Source organism: Xiphophorus hellerii, chromosome 21 (genome assembly GCF_003331165.1).
Source record: "Xiphophorus hellerii strain 12219 chromosome 21, Xiphophorus_hellerii-4.1, whole genome shotgun sequence".
Classification (NCBI taxonomy): domain Eukaryota; kingdom Metazoa; phylum Chordata; class Actinopteri; order Cyprinodontiformes; family Poeciliidae; genus Xiphophorus; species Xiphophorus hellerii.
In genome coordinates, this window is record NC_045692.1 from 22,526,307 (window position 1) to 22,548,576 (window position 22,270).

The following is a 22,270-nucleotide window of genomic DNA, read 5'->3' on the forward strand; positions in this document are numbered from 1 at the left end:
GTTGTGGCAAGGTCAGGGAGACGGAGCGGGGGGGAAGAAAGGCGGTTTTGTGCTGGGAGTTGAATGGACTCGGCGCTTTGCATTCCAATCGCGTCTCTGCTGAGGATAGAGTCATCCAACCAAATGAGATTCTGCAACATACGTCCTCCCCGGCTAAAGGTTGACTTTCAGTCCTGGACAAAAAGGATTACAGCCACAAAAAAAAGAAATTGAGTGAGTGGAGATCAAATGTAAATACAAAGCTTGATCAAACCACTTTGTCTTTAGAGGCCGGTGATTGATGTGCCACTCGTCCTTTGAGCTCGTAAAGCGACTAATAGCAGAAGAAGAATGGATTATCAGAGTGTGGTGTACATTTAGAGAGCCAGAGGCCGCGGCCTGAGAGGCCATCTCCACTTAAGCACCAACCTTCCAGCCGCATACTTAATCAAGACCCCGGCACTTGCGTTTTTCTCTGAGTACGTGCAGCTGGATGCTTTCCCTCATTGTCTGCTCCAGTATCCAGTTTTACCGCAGGATTGCATCTTTTCTGATTGCAATTACAGTTCGTTAATTGCCAGATGAAGTACGGGCGGGGAGCTCTTAAAGAGGGAGAGCGGCTTTCGACTTGGGCGCATCTGCGTCCTCAGGTAGAGGGAGGCCGACGCTTTCCGGGAGGAAAATCTGGAGAAGCACAAAAGAAAACGGCTTTTGTCATGATGAGTGACATCACATCAACGAGGGGAGCGCGGCGCGGGACAAAAACGGGCTTTGTTTGTGCCCAAAAATGAACTGGAAACAACACAATGGCAGGTTATTATGAACAAGAGGGCAGCTCTTGATACTTTGAGTTAGACTGAATGAAGAAACCACACTTGAATTACAGCATCCTGCCTCTTGTTGTTTGCGGCCTCTCCCTTCTTTTTGCCGTTTCTTTATAGAGTTGTGAAGTGCTAACAGATGAAATTTCAATCTTGTTCTGAACAATCTTAACAAAGACAGTTGGGAAAGAAAGAAGGAATTTGGACAATTCGATCAGGACTTGCAGGAAGAGGCGTGGCTTCAGCCTGCAGAACAATTTATCGAGCAGTTTGAAATGCTCCTTTTGTCCTTTTACAACTGCAATTATTCCGTTTTTTTATTATTATTGTTTCTTTTTTATTTCATAAGAATGTGACAATAGAAAATACATGAAAATAGATGCAATGCAAAAAATACAAAATCTTGCCAAGTATTTGTGTCTAGTTTCAAGTACAAATATCTCAGTACTCTTAATATAAGACAAAACTAACTTACAAACAACTTTTCAGAAGATTTAGGAGCTTATATTACATAAATATTGATGAAAAAAATTCTAATTCCAGTTATCAATATTAAGAGATTATTTAGCTAAATCAATCTCCTACATATTTCTGAAAAGTTACTTGTAATCTTGTTTTGTCTTATTTCAAGTGTACTAAGATATTTGCACTGGAAACTGGACAAAAACTGTTTTCCAGTGTTACTAGTTGTTCAAATTTTGATCCAATCTAAGACTGCAGTTCCCCTTCTTGGCCCCCGTAGAAGAGAACCTAGACACGGCCCTGCCCGCAGGATTTAAAGAGACTCTGAGTAATTTTAGGAGTTAGTTGCTGGTAATCTTGCTTTATTAGCTGATGAGTTTTTTTATTTAATTTTGGTGAAGTAGAGGAAGCGAACTGCGGCTCTCATTAGCAGTCGAGCCGCGCGGCGTTCTCAGAGGAGCTGCGCTGTCACCGGGGGAAGGGAGTGTTTGTTTATTTCATTATTTCTTACTTTACCAAAGGGCACATATCCACTGAAAACGGTTAATGGCCTGTGGTTGAGGAGTGTTTGTGCTGCACTATCATATCTCATAAAGTATTTACAGCCTCTGATAGGCCCCAGTGGTTCTGGGCCTGCTGGGTAGACTGCTCTACACAGTCCCTTGCAAAGAGAGCTGCGCGCTCTGCATGCAAACAAACAAACACCGGTGCAACATGCAAACAGCCGCCTGCAGCTACCGCTTACAACTCACAGGAAAGACAAAGAGAGGTTGATGAGCGCAGACGCGGTGCGCCTCCCCGTCCTGCGTGACTCAGGAAACCTGAGGGAAGGGGCTTGTTTGTGATTTTTGTTGTTGTTTTGTGTTCATGCGTCCCTCATTATCAGCTGCTCACCTTGCAGAGAGGCAAGGAGTTTGCGACGCGATGCAACATGGCGCCCTGCGGCGGCGGCGCCCTGGCGGTGATTGTTGATTAGCCGATATGTTTCTGAGCTGGGCGGTTTCCACGGTGACGTCTGTCTGAGGAGGAGTTTGGGTGTGGAGCGAGAAACGGCAACACATCCGGTAATTTTCGCCGTGATTTCACCTGTTTCTGAGGCGCGTTTATTCACGGTTCGCTTGAGGTTTCCGCTAACACGTGTCTGAACAATTTTTTTTTAAAATGACAATTAAAAACAAAGGAAAATAAGTTTAGCATTTTCTGTGAAATGTAGTGAAAAAAACAACAACAAATGAAGAAAATCTCACTAAGTTACAAAACTTTTTTGACTTTTTTGTCAAAAAAATAAACATTTTTACGACAGAGAATTAGGGCCATGCTAAGAAAACAGAAAATAAAACTGTTAGAATAAAGTCATAAATTTAATTTCATAACTTTGATCTCTTCATATTATGACTTTATTCTCATAATTTTACTTTTTTATTTTTTATTAGTATTCCTCTAATACTCCGTCGATCTATTTTAACTCTTCATATTTTAATATTATAATTTGAACTTATTCCATTTTCATTCATTTTAATTACTACACTGCAAAAACAAAATCTTACCAAGTATTTTTGGTTTAGTTTCTAGTGCAAATATCTTGGTACGCTTGAAATAAGACAAAACTAACTTAGAAGTAATTTTACAGGAGATTGTTTTTGTCAATAATTCCTTGATTTTCATGAAAAAGTTTTAGTGAAGTGAATAATCTGCCTTTGAAACTCATAATTTTTCTATCAATATTAAAGAATTATGGGCGTAAAACAAACTATATTAGTTAGTTTTGTCTTATTTCAAGTGCACTAAGATATTTGCATATAAACTAGACCAAAATATCTGGTAAGATTTTGCGTTTTTTCAGTGTGATCAACAGTGTGGATGTAACTTTTTCTCTGACAGAAACCAACAGCGTCTGCGTAAATGCAATTAGTAACTAATAACTAAGTGGAGTTGTATTTAGCTAATTCATTACAGGATGTTTTGCCTGATAAATGTAAACAGAGGTTGATGGTAGGTTTATGTAGATGTAGGCAAATCTCCTCTAGGTTGTAGTTCAGTTCTTATTATTGGTTTTGCTTTGTTTGAACCTACATTTAGGTTTCTTCTGATTCTGAAAACAGTCCAAGTGCTTAAAAAAAAAACACCCGACTTCTTTTTTCCAGTAGGTTAATGTTTTTTGATATCTGGAAAACGAGACTCGAGCAAAGCTACAGCACTTCTGGATTCGAGGTTCTCTCTTTAAAGGAGTGAGAATCACTCCTTTAAAATTCACATTTTGTTTGTTTTTGTTCGTCCATTTGGGTTTCTACTGCGTCTGAACAGTCCAAGTGCTAAAAACGACTCACAGTCATTTTTTGGTAAAAAGTTATGGAAAACGATCCGTTTTAAATACTTTCTGAATGTTGAGTCACATTCTACGGACACTGCTCTGTTACCTAGCAACCCCAGCCAAGCCCAGCTCGCTACCTAGCAACGAGCTTAGCTCTAGCTCGTTTGGTTGGCTGATTTTACAATGACTGCTGGAAAATACAGGTGTTTTGTTGTTGACTTACCATCCAGAAACCACTTGCTGTATTCTTGTTGGTTGTGCAGGAGGCTCTACTAATTCTTTTCAAAGATGTACGGTTGTATAATTGCTCATCTGTTGCAGCCATTTTCACATGGGAGTGTAAAAATTGAGTTGGAGGGCGTGGCCAGCACCAGCAGCAGCTTATTCTGATTTAAATAAGCAGCTCATTCTGACTAAGAATGATTTTGTGTAAAAAATGTTTTGTATAGACCATCATTCTATTGTAGCCTGTTCAAGGAAGAGTGATGGGGCACCTTTAATAAATGCAGCTTCCCACAAACGCTAACCAGCTGCTGTTGTTCAGACTTTGATGTTGTGAAACTTCAAACTAAAGCAACATAACCGCTTAACGTGACCCGCGCATCGCGATGGGATCGCTTCATTTGCATCAAAAGCTCTTGTAGCTCCTTGTGTGACTGGAGGACCTTCTGCAGTTTGCATATGCTTTGGTGCAGGACCGCGCTCAAACTGCTTCTACGTTCAGACGTGACACAAAAACAAAAGATGCTAAACCTCCTGGGGGAGACAAATATGTGCTAACTGACATTTCACCTTCGACCTGGAGTTGTTTCCACGTCAGCAGTCGTTATTCGACGGGGGCTATTTTTGTGCTCGGTCTGAGGCTACCATCTGGCTACGACAAAGGCAGCCAGTTCTTGACACGTGGCCTTAAAGGCTAACTGGCTAATTGCCCTAAGCAGGCCGTTTCCAGTGCCATCTCTTTTGGCCGAACTCGAGTGAAGCACAAATGGTGGCCAGATCGAGCCTGCGCTAACATTTGCTGCACTCAGAGCTGATTAATTTCACAAACAAAGACGGCTCCCTGATAAGTTCTCACGCACAGATGTCTGATGAGCACCACTTCACTCTTCAGCCCTCTTCAGACTGGAGGATGAAGCATGTGGGAAGAGATACGAATGTTTTTGCTGTGAAAGAAATGCAAACCAGGGGAAATAATACCTCTCATTTTCTCAGAAGGTAAACACCTGTTTGCAATTGCAAATGCTCCAAGTATTCTCTAAAAAGAACGACGGTTCACGATTCGTGACATAAATTTTAATTGATACAACTCGAGCAAATCCTCTGACCTCAACTTTTGAGTTAAAAACATAAAATTATTAAAAATTTATTCCCCAAAAATGGTCACTTTACTTATAGAAGTTGAATCAGCACCTATTAAATTATGGGTGGTTTTGGTAATTGCATTTTTAGATGAGTACAAAAAGAAACAGTATTAATATTATATATTCCTACACTGCAAAAACACAAAATCTTTAGTCTATTAAATATCTTAGTACACTTGAAATTAGACAAAACTAACTTTCAAGTAACTATAAAGCAGAATACAGGAGCTTATTTTAAGTAAATAATTCTTGAATATTGATTTTAAAAAAGTACTAGTACAAATGACATAATATTTCACATAGGAAAACTGTCTTGTTATAAGTGAAGTAATCTGCCAGTGGAAATATCACTTTCTCTTCAATATTAAGGATTATTGAGCCTCTAAGCTAATTCTGTAAAATTATGCTACTGAATGCAATTTTTACTGTAGTTACATAGGCTAAGAATATGCTAAGCTAGCCAGCATCAGGTAGCATTATTGACCTTTCTTACTGTACCTTAAAATATGCTAACTAGCTTTTCCTTCTTTCTGTGCTAAGCTAATTAGCAATTTGACAAGTTAGGATGCATTAAACATTTAAAGTTGTTTCCAAAGTTTACTTTTTACTCTAATATTAGACTTTACAAAGTTAGTAAAGCTAACTTTAATTCTCCCTATCTTAATTTCTAAGGTAATACTGTAAAATTACGCTACATAATGAACTTTTTACTGTAATGTTAGATATGCTAAGAATTTGCAAAGCTAGCCAGCAGCAAGTAGTTTTATTGAACGTTCTTTATCTTCAATCTAAAATGTTCAAACTTTAAGTATGCTAACTAGCTGCTAGCCTCTTTTTACTTAAGTTAATATACACAAAGCTAAGCTAGCCATTCACTAGATTCAGTCTTTTTATTTGGTAAGCCAGTGGACTGTGTGCCAGGTTAGTATGCATTAAACGTGTAAAGCTAAGTAGTTGTTAAGTTTTCTCCATGTTTCACTTTTTACTCTAATATTTACGACAGCGTATTATGGGCAGTGTAGCCAAAAAACTCAAAAATTTTGAGATTTAATCTCAGACATTTACTGGAAAAGACATGAACATTTCTAAGTTTTTGACTTTAGGAAATTTTTTGAGAAAATTTCTGAGATCTTTCTAGAAAATTTTCAAACTGTCAGACTCAACTTTCTTTCTAGAAAATTTCTGAAACTAATCTTGTTCATTTACTCCTTTTTTAAAATATCTACCACTGCGCCAAATATGCCGTCGTCAATATTAGATTTTGCACAGCTAGCAAACCTAAACAGCTTCTAGCTAATACTGTGAAAATATGCTAGCTAGAAAACTTTTTATTCTAAGGTGAACTAATAAAACGTTGATTAGTGAATATTTTCTAAGCTATAATGCTCCAAGGAAACTAATGCGCTCTTAGTTTGTGTTTATTTATTTCATTTTTCTAAGCTAAGATGCGCTAACGTATGCTAGCAACCCGTTAGCTGCAGTCTTCTCCTCATACTTTCCTTTCTTATAAAATTGAAGTTTTATTATCGACACGGTGACCTAATGAGATGGTGCTTTCTTTTTACTGTCTCTCTGTCTTGAAAAGACTAAGACCCACAGTGCTAATGGATATAGCGTCATGTTCTCTGCCTTTTTTTACAACAATTTGGGACCATTGGGGGGCAAAGGAGAAAAAGCAGGCTATTGATGTGCCGGGACCTTTTGGTGACCACACTGAAAGCACATGTGACTTTCTTTTCTCCCCCTGTGACAGTTTAATTGTATTTTCAATATAAATTGATCAAAGGGCCATTGTGAATGCACATTGGGCTGCCACATTGATTTCCACATAAGTTTCTTTTCTTCTTCCTCCTCTTAATTTGAGGAGAAGGCCAGCGGTACTTTTTTCTCACCAGCAAGGTGGGCAGCTGGGAGGGACGGGGTCACAGCAGCAGGCGTTGGAGTTGGATCCTCTGAACTGTCTTGTAATATCTTTCACAGAGAATGAGGAGGAACTCTTCAAAACCTCAAGATCTCTCTGTTTCCATAGAAATGACAGCCGACACGGCGCGTGTAACACTGTCTACCTCGCATCTCAGCCCAAAGGAGACGACTCGATGGTTATTAACTGAACAGTCGTGCAGGCAGAGATAGGCAGCTTGATAGACAATCATAGAAAAGGACATTGCAGCTATAACAGAGGGAGGAAGATAATAAAGTTGAAGTGGATTGTTTTCAGCCAACCCAGTCTGTGTTTGGAAGCAGAATATTCTCCCGCTGCAGAGCACTGCAAAGGAAATTAAATCCTACCAAGTATTTTTGGTCCAGTTTTAGTGCAAATTTATTATTCCACTTCAAATAACATAAAACTAACTTACAAGTGACTTATACGAGCTCATTTTAAGTCACTAATTCAATAATATTGATGAAAAAGTGCTAGTTAATATGGTAGTTTAATTCACTTATAACAAGAGATTTTTCCCATGTTATAAGTGAAATAATCTGCCAGTGGAACCGCTTATTTTCATCCATAGTAAGGAGTTATTGACCCAAAACAAGCTCCCAAGTTTAGGCCTGTCGCATAAGACATTTTGCTGGATCAATCAATCAGTTAAATTAATCAAATTTCAACCACGAGACAGCTCAAAGGGCTTTACATCATAAAAACACAAAATAAAAAGTCATTACATTTTCTAACTGTCGTTACAAATCAGATTGTTGATTAATGTTTCATTGATTGTGTTTCAGCTCTAAACAGGTGAGTTCTTAGATTTAAAGGAACTCAGTGTTTCAGTCGTTTTCCAGTTTTCTGGAAGTTTATTCCAGAAAACTGTATTTTCGATGATAAATTATTCCAGAAGTTATCGCCAAAAATCATAATATAGTCGTTTTGAGACAATTTTCAATTAATATAACGGTAATATAGCATGAATACATTTTCAAAGATCAGTAAACTCTAATGAACATTTAACAACTGGAGCTGGAAGACATCTCAAATATCCAAAATAAATCAACAAAACGACAAATAAAATGAATCATGAAGTCTCTGGAAAGAAAAAAGCACCAAACGGAAGAGCAGTTTGGGTAGAAAGAGAGAGAGAAAACAGAAAAACAATAAATCACGTCAATGTAAAATATTTATTTCTTGCTGAAAGGTTATCTATAAGTCAGTTTTGCCTTCTTCCACTAGAAACTCGACCCATAGGATTGTGTGTTTTTGCAGAGAAGAGTCTCTCTGGCCAGGATTCAAAGCGACGGTGAATGAAACAGTCGAGATCCTAATCCAAACGTGGTGAAACTCTGCGACGCGCTCGGCTGAGGACGGTTAGGCAGCCGAACAAAACAGTGTTAAATACTCTAATCCAGAAAGCTGTTGGCCTCGCGTGTGCCAGGCCCGATAAAACTCCATGAATTAGTAAAGCCTCCCAGCACCTGCGATGAAAAGCTTTTTAATATATGATGAGACGGGGAGACTTTGATTCCCACGTGACCCAAACGCGACGCAAGTATCTCCACCCTCGATCTGTCCTCGGTTTGGGCCAAAGGCGGCAGAAAGTCACACTGAAAACCGGGAAGAGATGCCAGAATCGAACCGTCTCTTTAGTTTATTGTGTCTGCAAACATTTTGACCCTCCGTGAAGTTATAATTATCATATTCATGATTATTGAAGCGGGGTGAAGGAGGAGGAAAAGGGGGCTGGACGAGCTTTTGATGAGTTCTCTGAGATAAATATGTTAAGGGGGATTTGGTGGAGGAATTAAAATGTCAGCGCATGCTAAGCTGGTGTTCATGTGGAGAGGGAGAAGCAGTGGTTCATCGTTTTATCACGGTACTTTATCGTGTTTTATTGGGATAAACCGACACAAAAAATGTGAAATGGAAATCAAAACAACTGAAAAATAAAGTAATTTCATTTAAAAAGTCAAGAATTTGTAATTTAATCTCATTATTAATGCAGCTGTTTTATTTCTGGCTTTAAAGGCAGTGGTGCCCTTAAATGGTGGGTTAGGGGGGCCATGGCCCTCCTGGGAAATTGTTTTATTTTTGTCAAATCTAGTTTAAACATCTTATTACACTTAAAATTGGACAAAACAAACTTACAAGTTACTTATCAGCAAAATATAAATTGTTTTAAATCAATAATTATTTGATATAGATAAAAAATACTGACAGATTATTTCACTTATAACAAGATATTTTACCCATGTAATGAACTGTCATTTTTATCAATATTTAGGCATATTGACTTAAAACAAGCTGCTATGTCTATATATACTTGTCTTATTTCGACTTTACTGAGATATTTGTACTAAAAACGAGACAAAAATACTTCTTCAACCAAGTAAAATGTAATAAATAAATACACAAAAATAATAATAATGTCTATGGTAGTGGTGGGACTGTAATTAATAGAACTTAATTGCACTGCAAAAACAAAATCTTACCAAGTATTTTTGTGTAGTATCTAATGTACATACAGTACAGACCAAAAGTTTGGACACACCTTTTAATTCAATGAGTTTCCTTTATTTTCATGACTATTGACATTGTAGATTCACACTGAAGGCATCAAAACTATGAATAACACATGTGGAAATATGCACTAAACAAAAAAGTGTAAAACAACTGAAAATAGCCCTTATATTCTAGTTTCTTCAAAGTAGCAACCTTTTGCTGTGATTACTGCTTTGCACACACTCTGCATTTTCTTGATGAGCTTCAAGAGGTAGTCACCTGAAATGGTTTTCACTTCATAGGTGCCCTGTCAGGTTAATAAGTGGGATTTCTTGCCTTATAAATAGTCATGAAAATAAAGAAAACCCATTGAATTAGAAGGTGTGTCCAAACTTTTGGTCTGTACTGTAGTACATCCATCCATCCATCCATCCATCCATCCATCCATCCATCCATCTTCTTCCGCTTATCCGAGGTCGGGTTGCGGGGGTAGCAGCTTTAGAAGGGAGGCCCAGACTTCCCTCTTCCCTCTTCAATTGCATACAGAGACTGCAGGGCAATAGCAGATCTACTAGAGCAGCTTCAGATGGAAATTGTAAGGTCCCCTTTCGAAGAACCGCTTTTGCTCAAAGTGCTCTCCTGTCCTTGAGAGGATTTGCAGTTTTAACTCACTTCCTGTTGATTTAAAGTCTGTAACCAGTTTTAGTACGTTCAAGAAACAAACAAAACTCTGGTTATGTGAAAAACAGAACTGCACCCATTTTTGATGTTTCACTGTTTGTAGATGTCGTCAACGTTATGCTGTGCTATTTTAAATGATTATCATTTTAACTTTTAGAAGTACTTTTTAAAAGCCCATCTAGGGACAAGTGCTGCGAATTAGCACTATGACGCAAACATGGGACTGCTGTTTTGTTCAGTTTGTCTATGTCGATGTGTGTCTGTCCCTGCCAAATAAACTAAAAATAAATAAATAAAAAGATCAGATGTCAAATTTATAACCACATTTCCTGGGTTCCTGCTCCGGGTCATATTTGAAAAAATCCGACCTGTGTTGTTCAGACTCATGAAAAGATCAGATTCAGGTCAAATAAAGGCAAAGAAAGAAATGGAACTGAGTCACTTCAGGCTCCAATGTGAACGTAACTCAAGAGTTGTTTAATGTAATCAGTTTTTCAATATTTTATTTTATTTTTTTTAGCACAGGAGCATTTATTGGGTTTTCATACATTGTTGCTGTGGCCTTGTTCAATAAACATTGGTGACCTAAATCATTTAAAACTTTGTCAAATCTGAGCAAAACAACATTACATATGTCGTTGTAATGTAAACAATTTTATCCTGATACATTTTTCAGCCATATAATCCGGGCCTACACCAGAATAATGAGAATGTTTCTTTTCTGTTTGGATTATTGGAATGGTGTTTCTATAGCTGTGTTTAAATACCTGCTAGTTTTTGTTTTACCTGTAAAAGAAAACATGGTTTTAAATTACCTTGTATGAACGGCGCTATGCAAATAAACTTGCCCTGCTTTGGAACGTATATTAGTACAGTTGAAATAAAATGAAACTAACTTAGAAGTAACTTTTCAGCAAAATATAGGAGCACGTTTTATGTCAATAATTCCTTAATATTAAAATGTACTAGTTCCACTGGTAGATTATTTAATTTAAAGTAAAAATGTATTGTAACAGGTGCAATAATCTGCACCTTTTCACTAATATTAAGGAATTATTGACATAAAACAAGCTCCTATAAATTGCTGAAAAGCTACTTTTTAGTTAGTTTTGTCTTTTTTAAAGTTTATTCAGATATTTGTGTTAGACACCAGACATAAATACTTGGTAAGAGTTTCTGTTTTTGCAGTGTATGAGCTCAACAACATATATTTATTGTTTTATAATGAGCTATTTAAGTTTTTCAACCATCAGAGTGCATTTACTTTCCAGTTTTGGGTTTGCGTAGGCTGCTTTTTCAGCGACGGCGGCGTTGTGAAAATCTCCACGACCGAGATCGTGACGACAAGAGTGCAACAGTCGCAGCGGCAGCGAACGCAGCTTCTCTTGTGGCAGATTTTTCACAGAGGCGAGGTGAAGCCACGAAGCGTGTGTCATCATAACACGGTGACAGTTTACTAAAGATGATACGAATCTGTTAAATGACACCAAACACGCTCGATCAAAGCTGTCAGCGTTTATTTGCCAAGGCCCAGATTGGTCGGACCGCTGATGTTTGTGTGCGCCGCGTTGAAAAGTGCGACTCTGCTTTGAAAAGTGCTTTCTGCTGACAGTTTCTGGTACAAAGTGTTCATCGCAGGGATGTGTTTTTGACAGAGATTCCCTGTCAGTCAAGCAGTCAACCAGTTCTCTCACTGTTATTTTTATTTTTTATTTTCCTTTTGCAGCTGGTGATAATTTTATTTTCCTTCTCAAAAAGCTGCAGCTTGGTGTTCATAAAAGCAAATTAAGCAAATGTGAAAGCTCTCACGAAGCTGAGTTTGAAACAATTAGCAGCAGAAAGTGGCAAAGTGGAAATTTATTAAAATGAGCATTACACAAACTGCTGCACTGCAAAAACACAAAAGTATTTTTGATCTAGATTCTGTCTTAGTACACTTGATAAAAACTTACAAGTAACTTTTCAGTTTAAGACAATAATACCTTAATATTGATGAAAAAGTTGTAGTTCTACCTATAATAAGGGAAAAATGTCTTGTTATAAGTGAAATAACCGGCCAAAGGATCAAGTATTTTTTTTATTAATATTGAGAAATTATCTACTTAAACCAACCTCCTATATCATTCTGAAAATTTACTCTGTTATTAGTTATTACATATTTGCACTAGAAACTAGTCAGCCTGTCATGATAACAAATATTACAGGACAAAATAGTATAATGTTGTTTTAACACTGTTTTCAAGTAATATTTTAATAATGGCATAATAAATGCAAGTTTTATCTCACAAAGACTATTAAACTTTAATTTTGTAAAGAACATAACTAGAACTAGAAGATATTTTAAATATCCAAAATAAAACACAATTTTAAAAAAGAAAACGTAAATAAAAGCCACACATAATCAGAATCATAGTTAAGCTCATTTTAATTTATTATTAGATTATTTCAGTATTTTTTCATTATAACAGGTTTAGAAACTAGACAACAATAAATAAGTTTCCAAACGGGCCTTGGCCCCCTTTGGCCATCATTTCTGAGCACCACTGTGCAACAGCTCTATTTGTAATGACAATAATTTAATCTATTTATTAATTAGGTGTCTTCAAAATGAAATAATTTGCTCTGAATTCTATATTGGTTATCTGTTTTGTTTTCCTTTTCTTTTCATTTCTCATTTATGTGCTACTTTGTGTTGGTTTTTGATATAAAATACATTAAAATTTGATAACATTTTGAACCACTGTATCTCCAAGAAAACCAAGACTACTTGGTGAGATTTAGTGTTTTTGCAGTGTGCTGTTGCCGATTTGAAATGCTTTTGCTTTGTTTTGTAGCTCCACTCGGACGGCGACAGAGGAGACGGCAGCGTGCGTTACGTCCTCACCGGCGAGGGCGCCGGGACGCTGTTCAAGATCGACGAGAAGTCCGGCGACATCCACGCCACCAAGAGGCTGGACCGCGAGGAGAAGGCCTACTACATCCTGCACGCCAAGGCCGTCAACCGGCTGACCAACGAGGCGCTGGAGGGCGAGTCCGAGTTCATCATCAAGATCCACGACATCAACGACAACGAGCCGCGCTTCACCAAGGACCCGTACATCGCCCAGGTGGCCGAGATGTCCGACGTCGGTACGTTTCTCAAACCCCCGGGGCCTCGGGTTCGTCTGGCGGGGGATTAGGGCCGGTGTAGATGGGGAAAAAACAGGGAGGAGTACATTTCTAGAAAAATCAAGGACATTCCTGAGTTTGAAAAGTTAAAAAAAATTGCCAGATAAACTCGGAAGTATTTAGATTAACTTCTGAAATTTTGTAGGAAAAACTTGGACATTTCTGAGTTCAAAAGTAAAAAAAAAATCCAACAGTCAAAACTTCCGTCAAACTTTTCAGTTTTTTTCTAGAAGATTTCTGAGATTAATCTCAAATTTTTTTTATTTTTTTTTCGGTATCAAATGTTCAACTTTCCAAATTCAGAAATGTCAAAGTTTGTTCTAGAAAATTTCTGAGACTTGAGGCTTACAATTTTTGAGTTTGACCTCAGAAATTTCCAATTCTTTTGTAGAGAATTTTTGGGATTAATCTAGCAAATTTCTATTTTCTCAAACTTATTAATTTTCTTGTTTTTTCAAGAAATTAAAAAAAAAAAAGTGTGACACCTCTGGTTTAGATGGTTTCACAGTTTGGCAGATTCGGTTTGATTTGGGACCAAAGCTGAAACATTTGTTCTATTTTCAGCTACTTTTGAATGATCCAAAACCTTTGAAAAACCTGTTCCCCTCCTCGCCTGTGGGGGCACTGCACCACAAACCATTAAAGGAAGCACCACAAAAACCTCTGAAGAAGACACTGATCTCAACCTACTTCTTCAGAAAATGTACACAAAAATTAAGTAGGATCAGATTTTAGTGGCGGTAGGATTTCTCTTTAGTCTTTGGCTAAAGACCACAACACATTTTTTCGCACCAATGCTAGACATTTGTTTATTTTGGTTGCATTTACCCAGAATGCCCTGCTCTGTAGTACAATTCCTGCAGGAAACCCAGCCCTAACGATGAGCTGTCGTTCAGGATGTGAACCAAAAATGTAAACTCTTGTCCACCTACAAACCTTGAACTCGGTTTGGTTGAAGTGAACTCTGGTGCTGTTTGAATGCGTATGTGAACACCAAGTGGGCCAGATACCGCTCCAAAGCAGGAAGTGAACTACAGAGAAATGACTCATGGTCTTTAGCTATAGACTAAAATCTGATGCTAAAGAAGTTGCAAGAAGTTACGTTTCATGTCACCTTCTTCAGTGGTTCTCTGTGCAGCGCCCCCACAGGTGAGGAGGGGAACAGGTTTTTCAAAGACTTTAAATTGTTTGACTCAGCACAGTGTGAAAGAGACCAGCAGCAGCTAAAAATGTAACAAATGTTGCAACTTTGGTCCCAAATGAAACCGAGTCTTGCGGACGGTATTAGAAATTTTCATGGAAATGAACTTGAATTTGTGGGAATAAATTAATATATTTTAGCATAGTCTCTACCAAAACAAACAGATTGCATATATGAGTCCTATTCCTTAATATTTCATGATATCCTGCAAGTCTTTTTGTCTGTGCAGAAGCTTTTGCTGCGACCGACTGGTAAAAACCTAAATTGATCAACATTTACTCAGGTGAAGGTTGAGCTGCATTAACAGGATTATGATTCAGATGTTATAAAACTGCGGATCAGTGGGATTTGATCAATCATCATAATGACGCCAACTCAACAAAGAGAGCACGTCTAATTAAACGAGCGTCGAGGAGACCAGACTAAACAGCCGCTGCAGCAGATAATCTTTTAAACACAGTATTGTAGTCTATTAAAGCAGAATTTAATTGAATTTAATTAGCAGCACTGTCGGCTGTGTCACTGCAGAGAAGTGTGGATTTTAATCCTTGCGGCTCCTGAAGCCGCACCATTTGCACCGTCACTCTCCTCTGAATGAAAGTTTAATTCTGGCTCTAAAAGCGGCTCATGAATATAGATAAACAACACAGAAAGGCTCCCAATCGATAGCAGCATGAAAAACATAAGAAGAGTGTCTCGGGGCGACTGCGGTCAGACATGTGACACAGTTGTCACTCGGTTCAGCGACCCCGAGTGAGAGAGGGCCGGCACTTATCTGAGGGCAGCACGGGTGCCCATGGCAACAGGCGAGGTGTGATGTCAGCGCATGGCAGAGCATGTGTTCACGAGTGACTGCGTTGAGACTAAAGTGACACTCGCTTTCGCTTTTATTGCTGCGGACAGCGTTGCCACAATGAACACAGGTTGATCAAACCTGGGCTCCTTTTTTGTTTAGAAAGGAGGAGATGGCGCTGTCCAAATAATGAGCAATTAATCAGTTAATCGCAGGATAAATTTGTTTCCGTTTGCATGATTTATTGTTTTTCTCTTTCTAACAAAAACTGGATGACAAAAGTCTTCAGCCTGAATCTTACCAAGTGTTTTTGGTTTAGTTTCTGGTGCAAATTTCTTACTACACTTGAAATAAGACAAAACTAATTCTTAAATAACTATATAACCACAAATAGGAACTTGTTTTAAGTCAATAATTCCTTAATATTGATGAAAAAGTATAAGTTGCATTGGCAGTTCATTTCACTTATAGCAAGATGTTTTTTCCCATTTTATAACTCAAATAATCTGCCAGTGGAACTAGTACTTTTTCATCAATAATAAGGGATTATCGACTTAAAATACGCCTATATGTTGCTGAAAGCTTATATATAAGTTAGTTTTGTTTTATTTCAAGTGTACGCTAAACACTAAGCCAAAAATACTTGGCAAGATTTTGTATTTTTGTAGTGTGGTGCTTAAAGAACAGTTTTGTTTACAGAGACATTATAATTAATTTTATTTGTCATTTTTATTGCTTTGTTTATTTATTTTGGACATTTCTTCCAGTCTCAGTGTTAAATGTTCATTGGGATTGAAAGTTTATTGCTCTTTATAACCTGTTCTTGCATTATTATGTCATTATTACCATTATACCACTTGAAAATGGTCTCAAAACAACAATATTATTGTTTATCATAATAATTTCTGGGGCAAATTAGTATTGTGACAGGCAGAAAAGCACAAAACCTTTAATAAATTCAGTGTTCTTGGACTTATTTTATATAAATGACTATATCTGGCGCTATCAACGTTTTGGGGGGTTTTAAGTCTTTTTTGGGTTGGAAACTGTCAGACCTGGCAACTCTGCGCGCGGACGATTACAGGCAGAGAAAAAAGCAGCAGCAGAAGAAGAAAATCCTGTGATGTGATCGCTCCTGACTTAAAGATTTAAAGGTGACTGATGTGGATCTGTGACAGAAAAAAGCCTCTTTGAGTCTAATTCCATTGTCAGAGGTATTAGCGATCAGGGTTCGCTGAACTTCCTGGAGAATCTCCCTGAACCGCCGCCGAGCTGCGCCTCAGTCTGGCGGTTCTGGTTTTAACGTCTCCCTTCGCCTCGGCTCACATCAAATTAGCAAACTTCCATCAGGTCGCTCTCTTCTTCTGTTGCACAATTCTGTATTTATAGCACTTTGCCATTAAATATTTCTACTCAATTAATTTCCCTCTGCATGTAATGAGGCAACACTTGGCCCGCAAGGCGCCGTTTGGGAGCTAGCGCTTGGCTAACGGTCTCCCTTTGTTCTTTCTGGAAGAGAAACTGGATCACAAATGTTCACCTGCACAAATACTCACCGCTCCGCTTTAACTTTTCTACAGTTTATCACATTAAACATCCAAAACTATGTTTGCTAGGGTTCTGCTAGAGATGAAGAAAAAAAGTGTAAGGGATGCGTGATTTATCGGGATTAACATTAGTGTAGGTTAACATTGGTTTCTGTCAATGCTAGCCATTTTTAGCAATGGTATTGGTCAATTTTTTAAACATATGAATATCAACTAATGTTAGCAATTTTTAACTTCGGTACCAACCTTTGTTAGCCATTTGTTAACATTGGTCTTTGTTGATGTTTGTCATTTTTTAACATTGTTATCAACCAATATTAGCTGTTCTTTAACATATTTGACTGAGGTTAGCCATTTTAGCATTGGTTTCTGTCAACGTTAGCCATTTTTAACTTTGATATCACTGACATTAGCCATTTTTTAAATATATTTTTTCTGTCAATGCTAGCCATATTTTAACATATCAGTATCGGCCGACGTTAACAATTTTTTAACATTGGTTTTTGTTGATGTTCGCCATTTTTTAACATCGCTATCAACCGATGTTAGCCATATTTCAACATTAGCCAAGGATAACTGTTTTTAGACATACTGTATCAACTAATCCTAGTAATTTCTTAACATATCAATATTGGCTGATTTTTTGTCATTTTTTAGCATATTGGTAACAACGCTAGATTTTTTTAAACATCAGGATCAGCCAATTGTAGTAGTTTTTTACATACTGTATTGGCCAATATTAGCTGTTGGCTAATGGTAGCTATTTTTAAAATCTTATCAGGATAGCCCAATTTAAATAATTTTTTAACAAATCTGTACCCGTTTTTTAATATATCGGTATTGGCCGATATATATTTTTTGCATTGATATCAGTCCATATTTTTTTGTCAGTAAATATCAGGCATCAACCGAAGTAAGAATATGATAATCAGATATCGATATTGGCCCAAATTGTCAAATATGAATCTAAATAGTGTGGCCTGCATTTACATTCAACCTCCTTTAATCTGATTCTCTAAAACAAATTGCATTCAGTAAAATCCAAATAAAATACATTAAAACTCACAGCAGTAGTGCAACAAAATGTGAAGAAGCTGAAAATTTTTCCAGGCTCTGTATTTGTTTCTCAGACTCTCTGGAACCACGGAAACGGTGATGGCGTCTTGGGGTTTGCAGGCAGAGATATGTTTACATTAGGGCCAATCGATTAGCCGCTGAGATCAATCATGTGTGGGGATATACGCGGCGTCGTGATAAGGATTGCTTCTGGTAACGTAAAGAGACAGAAACGATCATTCACATTCAGAGGAGGACCGGACGTCTCATCAGACGGAGCATCGGCCCGACCGATTATCCAGAGGCTCATTCTTCAGCCGCCATGTGAATCATTGTCCTGATGCTGTTTTCTCGCCGCAGGCACCTCGGTGATCCAGGTGACGGCCACGGACGCAGACGACGCCACCTACGGGAACAGCGCCAAGGTCGTGTACAGCATCTTGGAGGGCCAGCCGTACTTCTCCGTGGATCCGGAAACAGGTCAGCGTCGCCTCCAAAGGTCAAACTTTAACGCCTTTCACTTCAGTTTGCCAGTTTTAAAGGATTATTTACAATAAAACTTCAGGTACAACTTCACAATAAGACCATAAACACTTTATAAATGATTAATAACTGTTTATTATGCATTTATTAGGGACGAAAAAGAGGCAAAATCTACTGATTCACTCGTTCACCTCTTTTTTCTTCATTTTTACTTTTATTTTCTTTAGTTTCATTCTATGTTTATTTGTTATTTCTTCTGTCCTTTAATATTTAATGTCCTGGTTTATTTTATTTTTTAGCTTAGTTTTTGTTCTTTTAGATTTTCCTCCTAAAATCCAGAATTTTTTTAATGTATTTTTGTATTTTTTTTTATTTCACTGTTTTTTTTTCATAATTTTAATTTTAAAAGATTTAGTTTTGAACTATTTTTTATAATTTTCTTTTAATTTGCTTCAACTTTTAAGTATAGTTTTTTTACATTATTTATTACTTTTACTTCTTTCTTTTCTTAATTCATAAACTTCTCTTATTTGGATCAAATAACTATGAGAAAACTGATGCTTCAGCAGGCAATGAGCCATTTTGATAATATTTTATTAATTACTTTTGTAAATCATAGTTTCTTTCATTGGATCCACCTAAACATTTAGTAAAAGCTGAAAGTGGAATCCTGGTGGAGAAGCTGAGCTCCAGAGCCGCTCCACCTACAGACTGGGTGCTGCCTGCAGGGCGCCATTGTGAGGAAAACACAAGCAAACAGAAATATTCAGAAGAGAAGCTGAACTAGAACAATCCCTGACAAGAGAACGCAGAGAAACCAGCCTGGTTTTCCCAGAAACCCGCCCGCCTCACCTCCTCTGAAGCCGCCGCCGGGCGGAGCGGGGAGGGGAGACGGGATTTGCTGCAAATCAGCCGTCCTAAAGATCTACTTTTAATCATTACTGCGCGCTTTGGAACACATCCCGCTCGCATCTAAACAAAAGAGTCAGGGAGAAAAAAGCCATTTGCAGATTAGTGAGGGGATTAACAGTAATATGGTTTATCCCACATGTGGTATGTAAGCTGACATCCCCTCTTACACAAAGACATGCCTGGACATCGCGTTATAAGCAGGATTTGTTTCCCACTCCTCCTCTTCTTCTCTGGGTATTGTAGTCATTAAGGAATGACAAAGGTAGAAGCAGGAAGTGAAGTCGCCTGACAAAAACGAAAGAAATCCTCCACCTTCTCCCTCGTCATTTTAAATGATATTCTGCTCAAACTGAAGCTGAACCTCTGATGGTTTCGCTTCATTCAAGGTGAAATTGATTTATTTAACGTAATTTAGAGTTGCTATCAGTCGATGTTAGCCATTTTTGAACATACTGATATTGGCCAATGTTGGTTATGTTTAACATATTAATATCAGGTGATTTTGGAAATGATCGATGTTAGCCTTGTTTTAGCCACTGGAATTGGTCGATGTTAGTCGTCATTTAACATACCTATTGACTGATGTTAGCCATTTTTAAACATCGAAATTGGTCGATGTTAGCCATCCTTTACTGTTGGAATTGGTCGATGTTAGCTGTCACCATTGTTAGTTTTCTTTAATCATATCGGCACAGGCCGATTTTAGTCACTTTTAACACAGCTGTTCGAGTTGATGTTACCCGTCGTTTAACATATTTGTGTCGACCCTTGTAAGTTATTTTTCAATATATGTGTGTAGGTTGATGTTAGTTGTTTTTAGCATTGGTATCATACCGGTATCTGCCCCCTGATAAAATGCTTGTTTGTCATTGTTTTCCATTGAAAACCAAAGAAAAGTTGATTCAAAACATCCATCTCTTCCCTCGTCGCTTTAAATCATATTCTTCTCTTCCTCGAGCCTCAATCCCTGAAAGTTTTGCTTTATTCAAGGTGAAATGTATTAATTTTGCATCGTTCTGAGTTTGAACTCCCACCAGCCTCTTTGCTTCAAATGAAAGCGTTTAGCAGCAGCCTGGATTTAGGGCCTGATGGGAGCCTGAGCACACCTTTTCAGCGTGCTGCCAATTACCACCTCGCTCTGTCCCGACGCCAAGTCGAAGGTGTTTCAAGGAGCAGGCGACTCCTCGGCGCAATAATGCTGCAAACATCAACAGAGAGGAGACGATAAACGATCCTGGAAACTTTCAGATGTTACTTCAACTCTTAGAAAATTAAAGATTGTGCTTTTTAGCTTAAAAAACATACAGTGATTGAATTATTTGTTTTCAAGACACTGGTCGAAAAGAGGGAGAAATGTTATTGTGAACTGAAGTAAAAGGTGCTTAATGTTTGATACTTTATATTTTAGGCTGTTTTCTGTTTCTAGTTGTGAGTAAAGCATTCATCTTCACTTGTTGTGCGAATGCAGCCGAAATTCTGCTCAGTAGTCATGAAAAACAAACAAAATAGGAAAAAGAAACTTGTATAGTTTAAGTTACAACAATGTTTAATTTCCCTCTGGGATCAACTCAGAGTTTGTTTTAATTGAACTGAATCATTTTTTGTGCTTATCCATGATCAATAAAGACGATCAAATCAGTGCAAGTCTGATTAAGCTGAACCAGGTGTGAATAATCATCTGTGTTAATAAACTGAATCTTTAGCCGTCTTACTAAATTACATCTGGGTTGTAATGAATAAACTGAACTGAATTTAACTTTATTCTTTTTTCATTTAGTAAATTATATTTTATTTACTTTGATTGACTTGGATTGAAAATGACTCAGTCTGATACTGAAACAAACTGGGCTGAATTGGACTGTTTGTAATCTGATCATGTTGCATTGAGTCACTTTGAGGTTATTTTGAAATGTTTTGGTGTGAATCAAACTGGACTAGACTTCAATTCCAATTGGATAATTTGCAATTGGCTCAATTCCATTGGTCTTCTTAGACAAACAGCTAATTGTACTAATTTTATATACTAAATTGTACAATATTTTAATAGGCCTAATTGAAATTTGCAGCATTAATAGGGATATATGTAATTCTGACACAATATCCTGACATTGTGTCCTACTGGTAGTATTTCTTGCATGTCCTTCAGTAACATATATCATGCATAACCAGGGGTTATTTGTATATTTCTACAGATTTTCATATGGAAATTAAATGGGAGAAATTTTCATGGTCCAGTCCAACCAAAAGTCAGGTGCAAGAGCAGTCAGTGACCACATCAGCAAATAAACAAGTGGAGACTCTTAGTTTGCCTTCACAGCAGCCGTGTTTAGTCCACTTTAGTCCAACTCCATGTCTGGTTTGTTTGGGTCGGTGTGAATGTGTAATCAAACTCTGAAAAAGCAAACTCTGGTTTGAATGCATGTGTGAAAGCCAAGCGGACTGGAAACCACTCCAAAAGAAGAAAGCAGGCTATAGCACATTGCATTCTGGGTAAATACAACCAAAACAAACGAGTTAGCCTAGCGCTAGTGAGAGAAATGACTCATGGACGTTTACCAAATATAATAGAGAAATCCGACAATTGCAAAAATTTGACGCCACTCCTTTTTTGTTTCCATTTTATGAAGAAGGAAGTTGAGTTAATGTCTTATTCTGTGGTTTTTGGTGCAGCGCCACCACAGGCGAGGAGGGGAACAGCTTCTTCAAAGGCTGTAGATCTTTTGCCTCAGTGCATTTTTAAATAGCTAAAAATGTAATAAAATGTTGCAATCAGTGCTGGGAGAAAATCTTGTTTAAAATATTTGATATTTTTAAAAAGTGGCTTCTGTGAGTTGTACTACAAAGTATTAGGGCCATGCTACAAAAAGTTTTGTTTAACTACAAGATGCTGTAGATTCCTCATTTTAATTTAATTTTTCTTTTTTGTCATGTAGGGGTTTTCATAAAATAATACTCCATTCTAATATTACAGCTTAAACGTTATTATTGAATTATTTCATATTTATTGTTGTACAACTGTAATCTGGTAATATTTTGACTTTATTTCCAAAATAAAAG

General features: G+C 37.5%; 1 protein-coding gene across 1 annotated transcript in view; it reads left to right on the forward strand.

Moving 5' to 3' along the window:
- Positions 1-22,270, forward strand: part of LOC116711452 (cadherin-6-like) — a 95,402-nt gene that overhangs the window by 41,001 nt on the left and 32,131 nt on the right. The window contains exons 3-4 of the mRNA XM_032550771.1: positions 12,888-13,182; positions 18,179-18,298. Of these exons, the coding sequence (XP_032406662.1) occupies positions 12,888-13,182; positions 18,179-18,298 (415 nt within the window). The remainder of the gene's footprint in view (positions 1-12,887; positions 13,183-18,178; positions 18,299-22,270) is intronic.